The sequence below is a fragment of the Equus asinus genome, chromosome 12 (genome assembly GCF_041296235.1).
Source record: "Equus asinus isolate D_3611 breed Donkey chromosome 12, EquAss-T2T_v2, whole genome shotgun sequence".
Classification (NCBI taxonomy): domain Eukaryota; kingdom Metazoa; phylum Chordata; class Mammalia; order Perissodactyla; family Equidae; genus Equus; species Equus asinus.
In genome coordinates this window covers 75,242,520-75,256,330 of record NC_091801.1, presented here as the reverse complement: position 1 = coordinate 75,256,330, position 13,811 = coordinate 75,242,520, and the positions used below count along the sequence as shown (strand labels likewise).

At 36.1% G+C, this 13,811-nt stretch overlaps 1 protein-coding gene across 5 annotated transcripts in view; it reads right to left on the bottom strand.

Moving 5' to 3' along the window:
- The window catches only part of EFR3A (EFR3 homolog A), a 103,499-nt gene that overhangs the window by 58,251 nt on the left and 31,437 nt on the right, over positions 1–13,811 (bottom strand). For 3 of the 5 annotated variants that reach the window (XM_014831319.3, XM_044781180.2, XM_070481610.1), the window contains 3 exons: positions 9,233–9,309; positions 5,346–5,473; positions 3,892–4,042 (listed from right to left, as the gene is read on the bottom strand). In XM_014831319.3, coding sequence (XP_014686805.1) covers positions 3,892–4,042; positions 5,346–5,473; positions 9,233–9,309 — 356 coding nt within the window. Of the gene's footprint in view, positions 1–3,891; positions 4,043–5,345; positions 5,474–9,164; positions 9,310–13,811 lie in introns of all 5 variants that reach the window. The other 2 variants (XM_014831323.3, XM_070481611.1) reach the window with 1 other exon arrangement.

Below are 13,811 nucleotides of genomic sequence, written 5' to 3'. Positions count from 1 at the left end.
ACTTTTCTCATTACCTTTCTCATTCATTCAGTGATCTATTACTTCTTTATACTAAATAGCCTTAAGAACAAATTGTTAACTTACTTGCAAATTTCAATATATACAAACACCCACCAGGATACAGACGAATGGCTTTAAAAGGCTGTATCCAAAAAACTATTCAACCAAATTTACTGATACTCTTCCAGAAACAAAACTGAAATAAGCATGGAATAAACTTGAAAAAAATCAAACGATGATACCAAGAAGATTTTAAATTAATTCAGCCAGAGCTAAGTCATCTGTTTTAAATTATAATTTATGATTCATATTATCTAGAAAAGGGTCACAAATACAACTCCTGGTTGAGACTAAACTGACATTCATTACTATTCTGTTTCATACACTGTTTTCACGTGAGCTCTTACTTAATCATTCCAACAAACTTGTAAAGAATGTGTCATTATCCCCATTTTACAGACAGAAACACTGAAATTCAGAAGTTAAATAATTTGCTCAAAGTCAAACAGTGGGTAAATCACGAAACTGGCATTCTAGTTCAGGGTTTTGAACAATTTTCAAGATTCCCATACAACACACTAACCATACAAATAGTTTCAGAAAAGATTAAACCAAATATTTATACTTCTCATAAAAATAAACTTTGAAAGACGAGGGGAAATACTAAAAAAAATATCTAAAAAAAAGTCTACATACGTTTCCCATTTTCCATTATAAATTTAAAAAAGAAATGAAAATATTAAAAGATTACTTCTGAATATTGGAATTACAGGTATTTTTAACTTGTTTACTCTTTTATATATTGTTTTCCAAATTTGCTACAATAAACTTATATTAAGTTAAAGAAATTAATCAGAATTTTAAAAAATAGCCGTTAAATGTTCTGGAAAACTTTTAGGAAAAGGAAAAACTTTATTCTCTTCATTTTTGAAAGCCACAAATAAGAGAATAATCTGGGTGATCATTTATAGAAGCATCTCCTACTATCCTTGAGCATAAAGAACAGGATGAAAAATGGGCAGCTATGCTCCAGAGCAATGCACAACGTACATCCTCCTTCCCAATTTTATGGAAAAGCTCTCCTAATTCCCCTAACTCTGGGAGCTCTCTAACAAACTGTAAACCTACATACTCTGTGCTAAAATAAATAAAAGTATTATCATACAGACTTCTCATCACATGTAGGAGTGAAGAAAAATGAGACACAGTACAGCGCAAAGGTTATGAATGGACTCTGTTAGACGGATCAGGATTTGGATCGTGGGTTAATAACAAAATAGGAGACTGTGAAACAGAATATTTAACTTACAGGGTTGTTGAGAGATTCAAATGAGAACCAAACGAAAGTCAGCACAAGGCCTTGCACATAACATACGCTCAACAAAAACTAAGTCCTATTTTTTTCACTTAATATTTTAAATGAATTAGCTATGTTTCAAAAGGTACACTAAAAGGCAGCAGCAATGCAACCCTTAGATGGAGAGTTTCTCACCCTCAGCACTATTAAAATTGGGGCCCTGATAATTCTTTGTTGTGGGGACTGTCCTGTGTAGTATATCTAGGACGTTTAGCAGTATCCCCAGCATTCTGGATACCACTAGCACTCCCCAGCCCCAGCTGTGAAAATCAGAAAGGACTCCAGACATTGCCAAGTGTTAGGGAGGAGAGAGGGCGGTGAGAACTGCCCCTGGCAGAGAATCACTGCTTTAGTCATGAATGGTTTCAATGGTCCCTACGGACAACCGTCAACAATGTTTAAAGAAAAATGTTAAGATTAGCAATGAGACTTGAAAAGAGGGAGATGGATCAAGCAAATACAAGAGGAAGAAAAAAAGGCAAGTAATCTACGCTTTCCCTAGACCTTAATCCACAGCAATGAGTATATTTATTTATATTACAAAGAACACAAGCTTTGGAGTAGGAAAACAGGATTGGATCCCTGTTATCTACAGGATTACTTCATTGTGTTTTGGTCAAGTTATTTAGCTTCAATTCCTTATCTGTAAAATGTGAATAATATTTCCACAGTATGGATATGAATATGAAATACGGAATATAAAATATGAAGTATCTAGTATACACTGTACTACATCTTTAAAAAAGCCCAAACCAATGTTGCAGTGTTAACATTTATTACCATTATGTATTGTTATTTATAATAGTAATTATTATATATCATTTATTGATATATTAATTACTTATCATTTTTCTCTCCTGAATCAGTGTGTATACAGGTATGTTATATTACGCTCTGCACTCTAATGCATTTGAAATAGTTCACAATAAAAAAGGGGTAAAAACTAAAAGTGCCTAGCACAATTTCTAAAACAAAGGAGAAGCTGAATAAATCATCTATATTACTTTCATACTAGGTCAGCATCAGCACAATAAGGCAACTGTAGAGAAATTAAATAAAATGTGCAAAGACCATTAAGAAACATGAAAGTATTAAATTAGCACTGGTCATGTCTGACAATAATTTTTCAATGTATCAATTTTCAGTATCTGACAATTCAGCACCACTAAGAAATTAAAATTAGATTTCCAGGGACTACTAGATAAATAATGTTGGTCAAGATAATATAGCATTTCATTTAATACAATTTGATGAAATCAAAGTAGGCAATTGGAGAATTTGGTCTTTTGTCCAAATGATTCATTAAAGGAATCCTAATGGCATTGCTGGCTGCAAGTAAAACGTTACAAACCAGTGTTACTTCAATAAAAAATTAATAATAATAATTTTAAAAGCATTAACAGATAATTGACATTGACTAGAGTGCTTCAATAACAACAACAACAAAAAAGAATGCATTCTGAGGCTATACACTAGAACTTTTCCCCTAGCTGTTAAACCATTTTCTCTAAACTTTCCTCACCTAATTGTAAAGGAAATAGAAGAAGGGAGAAGCCTAAGTGGCTGCAGTGCCTGAGACCGAGCCCATGACACCACCTAACTGCTTGGAAATATCCAGTATTTTCCATCTGAAACAAAGAGACAAAATCATATGAAGAGAGGATTTTTTTTTGGAGGATACTAATGATGATATTACTTATACACTCTTGCTTTCTTAGCATTCTACTACTACGAGTAAGAATAATTAACAGGGCACTGCACTGTTCATAGAGCTTCACATGTATTAACTCACATCACGCAACAATCCTGTAAGATTGGTACTATTATCCTCTTTTCACAGATGAAAAGCTGAAGCAAGGCAAGGTAAAATAACTTGTAAAGATACACAGCTAGAAAGCAGTGCAGGCATAATCCAAACTGTGTCAATCGGACTCTGGAATCCAGGCTGTCAGTCAGCACCTCCCCTTCCTCTCCCTATACCATAAAATAACTATCCATAAACAATAGCAAGTGATACACGATTCTGTTAATTGTTGATAAAAACCTGGATGGGAACATACAGATGGGCTGAATGCCTGAAAGCTTCCTCAGAAATGAGTTGGAACTGAAAAACTGAAGGAGATACAATGAAACTAAAGACAAAAGAAGAAAGTTCATCACTGTAGTTTATTTTTCCTTTCAGACATGCCTTCCTGAACCCCACATATGTTTAACAAACTGTGGTTCAGGATAGAAGAAAATAAATGTGGTGAGCACAAAGAGTTCAAAAGTAACATAAGGCATAGGGAAATAAAACCTTACTTTTACGGCCAACTGACCTTCTGTTGCTCCTCATGACTGGTTAATAACACAGATTTCACAAGGAGCATCAGAGAAAGCTAGACACAAAGTGTTCTAACCGTCTACACCTGCACTGGCTGTCCAAACACCCTGACCAGAGCATTTGCCTTTACCAGGTAAAGACACTCTAAGAACAGATTCTTTCCAGATATGCTAATTAAACTCAAAATTAGATAGAGAATAGTTTTACTCACGGAATTTGTCCCAAGAACTTGAAGCTTTGGTTCCCCTGATTCCAGCAGCTTTGCTACCATATGAAGAAAGCTTTCTACAAATGGCTTGATGCTTTGAGAATGGCAAGCCATAAGAAGTTGGTCCAATGCCTCCATAGCAATTAAAACATACCTAAGTGTAAGAGAAAAAGACTATCAAAGCATTTCTAGCTCTCTTAATTCTCCTAAGTGCTTTCATTGGAATAATTAAAATAAGTTTATTCAAATACGCAGAACACAGAAAGGCAAATTTAGTAGCTTCTAAGTGAAATCTTAGTTCTCACACAGCACTAATGGATCTTAGATTATAAAATAATCCTCATGTTGAAGTATACAAAAACTAAACCGTACTACTCAATTTTTTCCTTCTTACAAAAAACTCAGAGCTTCTCTGACATTACTTTTGTGTATATCTTTGTAAACATACACATTTTCTATTTTCCAGACTTTTAACCATATTTCTTTGTATACGACCCAAAATAGTTATTTTCAGCAACGTGCCTAAATTTCCAACATAATCTATTTGCATTTGTAAATATGAGTATATAAAACAGTATCAGCAACAACAGAATATTATAAGGAAATGTCTCATAAATTTTACCTTACAATCATCAGATTTTAAAGGTTGTACTAAAAAGTAAAATTCAGACTTTAGACAACTTTGCTTCAATAATCAGCTATAAAAGTATTTGTGTCAAGACTCACTAAAATGTCCTCAGTGGTGACAATGTGGAAGTAGAGAAAGCCAATATATCATCTGGAGAATGTAATAGTCTAAGAAACGAGGATCATAAGATGACAATATGGGAAAGTATTTATAACTCAAATTATCCACGTTATTATTGTTCAAGCACAGAGAATAGATTAAGATAGTAGGCCTTTATTTACAGGTAGGTGTATTGCTAGCACAATTCCAAATCAGCATACTTACATCTTCTGAACCTTAATATATAAGCCTAATATAGTTCTTTTTTATTACTCCTCTGATAGGTAAAACTGAAGCTGAGTTAAAAATCAGGTTAAATGGTTAATTTAACCTGGTTAAAACTGGTTAATAGGATCTTTCAGTTTTGGTTAATAGGATTTTTCAGTTTGTTTTCAATTTAGAAATTGATTTTTAAATTACAGTACTGTCTTGATAGACTAAGGGTGTCAATTTCTACTATTTCCATTTGAGAAGTCTCAAAAATTAACGGATGCTTAAGCTAAAGGCAACTCTGTTAACTAAGGTAGTCTCTTCTTAAAACCTAACCACCAGGAAAGTAATACAAGCTGTAGCATCTATATGGTACTACATATTTCCTTGTATAATATTACAGTGCATTATCCTCCTTATATCTCTTTGCCCGGCTAGATGTCAAAATAATTTATAGTATGATTCAGCCTAGGAAGAATTTTCCAAAGGTACTGTATGGAGCAGCAATTAGTTTCCTTACCCAGAACGATGTCTGACAACATCCCTGCTCAACCTTTCTGCCAGGTAAGAACCAATTCGATCCAGTTTCTCTGGAGCAGACACAGCATAAAATGTCAGTTTCTCCATATCAGCTTTAACAAGGCCATCCTAAAAATAAGAAGAAAAATAGCAAGCTAAATAGGTTGTTATATTTATATCTATATCTTCGTGCTTATTTTTTGTATTTCTAAGTGTTGCTAGTTTCACATGTCCCCTTTTTGGATTGATGATTAATCCATATTTACGCTGAACCTTCCCAGGTATAACCTCCTCAGTGCTAACATGCAGCATTCTGAACACACAACTTTTTCAGGAAGTTAGTTTTCCCCATTTAGGCAAAGCATTTAGATACACCTCCATAATCAATGAATTACTCTAACACCTTCCTTTATAGAAAAAGAGCTCAATTAACTGCATTATGTAGAGAATGAGATGTATTTTAGTGAAAATATTTCAAACAAAATTTGTTTCAAATTAAAAATTTTAAATGCTATATTGTTAAGCCTATTTTACTCCTCTATACATACAACAGTGAACATACTGCTTTTCTTTAATGATTCAGAACTTGCTAATGTCATTATAAAGTTTTGTTGTAATTAAAGAGAAAGTATTAAGAATTATAGGAATTGATGGTTAGCCAACGCATTAAAAAAGCAACACCAGGTCCCTGATATGGGATTACCAAACTGTCGTCTGTCTCTGCCCTCTAAAAGGTGCCATGCAGTGGCTCTAGTGATTCTCTCCACCCTCATACAACTATGAGTCATTCATCACTCTAGATTTCTTGGTCATAAATAGTCCAAGTAACTAAATGCTGTTTAGGATTGTTGGAAGAGGTGAGAAAGGAGACAGAAAAACTATGTTAGGTGGTGAATTGACAACTAAAAATCTTACAAATTTGTTTTCAACTTCAACTGGCACCTTAATGTTCTCTGGCTATTTTCCTATTTCTCCAGTGGAGTCAATCCCTCATATTTTGTATCTACTCCATTTGCCTCAAACTTGCTACTTTGCCATCTCTCTTTCTCTCTGACATCAAATGAGCTCTTCTCCTTCTCAGAGAAGACGGAAGCCATCAGCTTAGAATTTACTGCCAAAAACACCCCTGCTCTCACTACCTTCTAGACTAGTGGTTCTCAACCAGGGGTGACTTAGTCCCCCAAGGAAGACATTTTGGGTTGTCATAGCTGTAGGAGGGGGTTACTGGCATCTAGTGGTAGAGGCCTAGGATACCAATAAACATCCCACAATGCACAGATAGACCCAATAGCAAAGAATTATCCGGATCAAAATGTCAATAGACCCTAAGTTAAGAAACCACGCCCTAGGCAAAGTGAGAGCCCTGTCTTTTCTGTCTAGGAGGAACTGGTTTGCCTGTGTTCCCACTGTCTTCCGCACAAGGCCCAGGAGCTGGCTCCAACAGTTAGCCTCTCTCATGCCTGGTTCTTTGACCTCTCCCTCTGTGTTGGTTCCTCCACATCATCATTTAAATACAATTGCATCTCATCCACTTTTATTTCATTACTTAATTTTATTAATAATTGATATACAATAAACTGAACCAAGTATACATAATTTGAAATGTGATAGTTTATGTATCCATGAAACCAACACTAACAAACAAGATACAGAACATTTCCATCATTTGCAAAACATTCCTCACATCCTTTGCAGTCCATTCCTCCCTCTCCAGGCATGACTGCTCTGCTCTTCATCACCATAAATAAGCATGCCTCAATGGAATCACACAGTTCAACTCCTTTCACGCAGCTCACCTCTTTGCCTGGGCACTGTTCTCTAGTTCACCTGGATAACTCCTACTTGTCCTCCAGGTCTCAGTGACCCCCAAAAAGCTTTCAATGTGCCCTCCAAACATCCTTCCCAAGTTTGGGTGAGATGTCCATCCTACATGTTCTTTTAGCTCACAACCCTTCTAATATTGTTTTTGTCATACTGTTCTTCATTCATTAAACAAATACCAATCAAGGACTAACCATGTGCCAGGCACTGTGGTAGACATTAGGGAAGCATCAATGAGCAAAGAATTGCATTCACTCATTTAATCCTCATGAGCACCTTACGAAATAGGTACTATTTATAATTTCCATTTCACGATGAGAAACTGAGGGACTTGCCCAAGATCAGTGGTTTAGTCATTTGTCCTCACTAGATGGCTCTATGACGTGTAGACCTCTGCACTCTGGGCACCTACTATCAGACACATTTTGGACATATCACAAGATTTTTTTGCTTGTTTAATAAATTAAAAATAAGAAATACGGTCAATTGGGTTATGGCTGCTATATGTTATATGGTTCACATAAATCTTTTATTTTTTTAATCTTACTTTACATATTGCTATTTAAATAAATGTTATCTAAATATATCACAAAAATAAAGCCCCTTTCTATAATCATTTACCTATCATCATTCCCATGATCAAAAGTATTGAAAGCTCACTCACTGCCTACAAGTTAAAGTGGATTAAGTACACACCTTCTCTATCATTCACATTCCACATAATCTGGCCTCTACTTTATCTCCAGTAACTGTACCTCCCAGATGCCTCAGGGAAATGATTTGAATATTCAGTCAAATAATATGTCTGAAATTTCAAATAAGAAATTGTGGTCAACACAATCACCACCCATTACGCTCTATAATTAGGCGACACAAACCTTCATTTGCAGGTTCTTGATCTCAAATGTATCTCGTGCTTTCCCATGCCTTTTCTCTTCCCGGCCCTCACTTGTAATGAAGAGACTAATCACTACTTCTCCAGATGGTATACATCCTTCAAAGCTCAGAAAATCTCATTTCCTCTGAGAATGCTTCCCAGAGACGCCAACCCAGTGATACCTCCCTGCTTTACGTAACATTTTACTTACTGATTTATGCATTGCGACTTAATAATTGTCAGTCAATGGATGGAAAGCTCCTTAAAGGCAGGTACCACATCTTAGGGTTTTTCATATGCCACAAATTATCCAAGATAACTGATTTAACTGATTAGCCTCCTCTAAATAGCTGAATGTTTAAATCAGATTTGATTAAAAATGAGACATATCATAAATCACAAGATATATAAATTAATGTTAAGATAACCAAAAGATTTCTATAATTGGCTACTTTTTAAAATGAAGCAGATTCTAGAAATCAAACCCAAGTAACATTTTTTTGTTCATATCCATTCAACACTAAAGGAGTCTTAGAAAATTTAAGACAGTGTCAAACAAAATCATTCAAACAGAGTTGCTTTGAAACCAGTAATCTTCCACAATAAAGTAACCTTCATAAAAAATTTAAAAACATTTAAGTAAAGGAGAACAAACCCTGTGTGGAATATTCTTCCTTTACTTACTTCTCAATTCTCTTCTAAGAACTGTGTGGCCAACCCTATTTATTCTTTGGATCCTAGCTTAGATTTCATTTCCTTCAGGCCTTTCTTCTCCCAAGCCCAAATCAGGTATCATTCCAACCTACTCCAACTGCCAATTTAGTTGTCTATGAGCTTGGTGAGAGCAGACAACCATGTCTGTGTTCACAGTTGTATTCTTAGATTTCGTAAAAATAATGTGGCACTAGTTCATACATTTTTGATGAATTCCTTAAATTTAGGAACTATACAGACAAAACAACATCATCTATTTATCATTCCAAATTTATGCCTAATCTATGAAAAGGATATGAAAAGTAGATAAGCAAGCATGGGTCATTTAAAAGTAAAAAGAGAAGTATAAAAATAGCAGTGTCATAACGAGATTTAGAGGTAAAAGTAGAGAAATGAAATTAGGGAAACCTTAGGGAGGTCAGCAGGGGGAAGGATGGGTCAGCAAAAGAAGGATCAGTAGATGGAGATCAAATTACTTTTGGATCTTCAGGGAATATGTTGTCCACCAAGCGTTTGTATCGAGGACGCAAAGCAGAACAGCAGCAACACACCCCTGTTCAAAAATAAAAGCACAAAGTACAGAGATTATTCATAATGTAACTGACCTAGCAATTCACATTTCTGAATATTATGGTTATTTAAAATAAAGAGAAAAAGTTCAAACTGCCACAAATAGAAAAAGGCATGCAAATCAAATTACTGATTAAGAAATGAACAAGTTAAATTTCTTCTCCCATCCTCAAAGACACTAGGTCAAAATGAATATACTAATGAATCATTCCAGAGTTCCAAACCCAATTGTTTTAGGTTATACACACACACACCCCGCCTCCGCTACCAATTCATCCTATAAAGCAAATACACAATCCGCACCCCTCTTTACTCTCCTTTCTGATCTCTTCCCCCACTACCCTCTACCATCCCCCCGCTTCCACTCCCCACCTGGCCAAATCCACTCAGCTACAGCCACAATGGTCTTAAAATAACAGTTTGCTCCTGGTGCAGCTGGGGAAAACAGTTAATATACGTATCTTCATAATGTATCATATAAGGAACTACAAGAGAGGGAGAAACAACCTCAAAGGAAAGTCCAGGAATTTCAAAAATGCCCAAAGGCTGCTCTCTATATTTTCAGCTGTTGCTATCTTGGAAAGAGCAAGGGATTTGGATGCAGAAGGCCTGGGTTCATTCCAATTCTTTCACTTAAGTGGCTACATGACCTTAGGTAAAGCACATCAGCTATCTGGAAAGACCTATGTAGGCGGGAGGGATCAGTTTTCCTGTTTTGCAAACTAACAACTTAATAGGAATGTTGGTCTTGAGCCATTATAAAATCATTCCCAAGAGTTATGAAACTGGGGTCTATGTGTCTCTGTGCAAGTGTGCATTTGCATGTATTCAGAAGTCAAAATATGCTATGAGAGAACACCTGAGCTAGAAGTTCAGAGAATTTGGATCTAAGCAGACTCCTACGACTATCTCAAGTAACATTATGCAAGAGACAACTTCTCCAGCTCTCACTTTGCTCATGAGTATGCATCATTCATGCATGTAGTCATATACCAAATGTCAACAGTGCCCAGCACAGGTCAAAACAAATAAAATGGAGTCCAGATTTGCAGTAGAGGAGAGCCATTACAGTAAGGATAAAAACAAGACAGAATTAAGATTTGTACAGCATCGTTGGTGAGCATAAAGCACGGTGCATACATTCTTTAACATTTCCAGCGAACTAGTAAAGTATTATCATGACCACTTTACAAGAGTGGGAACTGTAGCAGAGCAGACCAAGTAACTTGCTCAACAGTAACGGCTGGGTAAGAATCTAGAGTCTAACTCTGAAACCCATGTTCTTTCCACAACACCACAGATATTAATTAGGTCAAGTTAGTCAACATCCAAATACCTTACCTGCACCTACTATGCGCCTAGCACCATGCTAGATGTCACGTTTACAAGAAAGTAAAAAAGAAACAAGATCCCTGTCCTTGAGGAGTTTATAAACTGTTATAAAGAAATAGTGAGGGCCGGCCCCATGGCCGAGTGGTTAAGTTTGGGCGCTCTGCTTTGGCGGCCCAGGGTTTCGTTAGTTTGGATGCTGGGCACAGACAAGGCACCGCTCATCAAGCCATGCTGAGGCGGCATCTCACACGCCACAACTAGAAGGACCCACAACTAAAAATACACAACTATGTACTGAGGGGCTTTGGGAGAAAAAGGAAAAATAAAATCTTAAAAAAAAAAAAAAGAAACAGTGAATAATTCAGCAGTATATACTTAGGCACTATATACTAATAAAATAAAATATTATCCACTGTTCAGCATGTTCTGTACTTTAATAGAAGGAAAAAAATTCTAAAGGGTCCATTAGAAGATTGTTCAGATTAACTAACACCAAAATATCTGAAACTCTTTTAGAGTCCAAAGGAAAATACAGGTCTGATTATTAGAAAGAACAAAAAAAAAAAAGGTTAACAGCCAAGTAAGCAAAAGTCATATGCCTGCATCTACCACAACTAATATGAAAGTACTTCATATAAACATTAATACACTGAAATAAATTAAAATCAAATGTGCACTGAGTGGTTAACTTATATAGGGCAAAGAGCTAGGTACTGCAATGACGACAGAGGCCTGTAATCTGATGAGAAGATTAAGATGAACACTGCTAACACTAATGCAAGGCCAATATAGTAAATTCAAACTGCTGTCTGGGCAAAGAGACTGGCAATGGGACTGGAAAACAAGTCTCAATGCTTCAAGTTTCCTATCAGAATGGTAAATTATGTTATTTTCAATAGGTAAGAGAGAATTCTTAATAAACTAAAGTTTCACTGATGTTGACACTTTCTGATATTATACACTGCTTTTAGTTTAAAGAGGCTTCAAAACAAACCTGGGGGCAGGGGGAGTTAGGGTGAGGGCTTGGAATACACACAATACCAGTCCCTACTTTCAGGAAGCTCAGGTCTAACCGGGAAGACAGATGAGTAAAAAGACAAAATGCCAAATAGGCAGCATGGGGTTAAAGGGCACGGGCCCTGGAGTCAGACAAACCTGGGGTGAATCCAAGGTCTCTCACTGTCCAGCTGGGTGCGCAGGTTACTTTCTCTTATTTCACTGATGTTTCCTCATCAGTTAAACACATCTAAGAATGTCTTATTCATATTTATTGGGAAAACTAAATAAAATTGTATGTAACGTTTTATTAAGGGTATAATGTATAATAAGCATTCACTAAAATGGTGGCGATTATTAGTAACACTGAAAGAGAGGTACTACGATTGGGGTAAGCCGAAGATATTTGAGAGCCCTTGAGACAGTATTCTCAACAGTGTGAAAAACCTTTGCTGTAAACTAATCATCTAAAAATCACCACCGTTTTATATACGGTTCACAAGCTTTCAAGAACAGCATCACTATCAGGTGGGGTAACTGCCCTTTTGTGAACATGACGTGTGCACCACTATACCAAGCATTTTAAACAGCATTCATCTACTCCTACAGCAACTCTGAGGTGGTTATCATCATCTCCGTTTGATAAACGAGGAAACAGGGGCTTAGGGAGGTCCATTTGTCCCACAGCTGGTAAGGAGGGAACTGAGACTCCAACCCAGATCTGATGACTTCAAAGAGTTATTGCCACACTAACTTCAAGTACCAGACAATTTCTAAATTACTTTAAACATTGTAGCTTTCCATAAACTATGACCAATGAACATGATTGCAGGAATGAATCTAACAGCTGAGGAATGCACAGCCATGTAAGGAAATAAATGATCACAGTGAGTTTCTCCAGAAGGCCCAAAATGAAACAAAACAAAAACACCTTCTTGACCACTTACTACAAATGAAAAGCTACCAACTGTAGAGAAGATACATGAAACCAGGTTTAAAAATCTCAATTGACTCAGATTCCTATAAATTATAACATATTTAAGATAAAAGAAGGTTAAAATGGCTGTGGCAATAATAATCACAAAAGAAATGACTATTGACTATTTTAGAAAGAGAATACTGTACTTACAAACATCACAAGAACAAGTAAAATGAAATCATTGGACCTACTCAGGCATAGAAATGTGGTTGACTCCCTCGTCGAAGTCAATTCATAAGGCTTTTCGAGTTCAGCTGCGGGTACCTGAACATAGTCTTTCATGCTGTAAGAGACTATTTTCTAGTTGATCTTCCTGCGTCCAGATCCTTTTACCTACTGTTCAGGAGGTGCCTAGTTCACTTTACTTGTAATTAATTAGCAAAGGGTACTAAGGTACTGAGACTTACCTAACTTCTTGTTGACATCAAATATAAAGCTATCAATAACTTGATAATATCCATGTCAAATTCTGCTGGCAAAACCAAACAGCTTAAACAAAGATACTATTAAAGTACTTGTATTGCTAGTTTAATAAAAGTAGAGTTTAATACAGTTTAAATAAGAAAATAAACCTACTTATATCTTTTTCCTTAAAGCATTCGTTTAATTTCTCCTCATCCTAACTTCTGATCCCTTCCAACAGACTCCTCATGTGAGCTGCAATGCTACTGTATTTTTGACCTCTTCCCAACTTTTCTCTTTTTGAAAGGAAGAAGCGCTAAGCCTATCACAGAAAGCCTCAAGCAATTGGCAGGCCTGAGCAATATAAATTCTTCCTTTAAATTTAATTCTAGCACATAAAGGAGAAAGTAATCTACTATTCTCCTCCTGTAACATCTGGAACCCAGAACCCTGTTTATAATATACTAGGAGAAGAAACAAGAAGTCTCAAGTGGGACAGCTAAATTATGGGAAAACAGAACTGGGGCATAGTTGGAAAAAGAGAAACTATGAACAAAAAAAAGTGCCAGGCTGCATATTATAGTAGTGTACAGACAGGCCTGTAGAGCAATCTTTCAATAAGCTCTCTGAGCCCCAGTCGGTAAACAGTAAAACCCTTCTATCTACCTCTCAGGGTTAGGAGTACTAAATTAATACAAAAAGTGCTTGGAACATAGAAGACGCTTAAAAACATGTAATATCTACATATTTTAGCAAGTTTTCCATATTTCTAAATT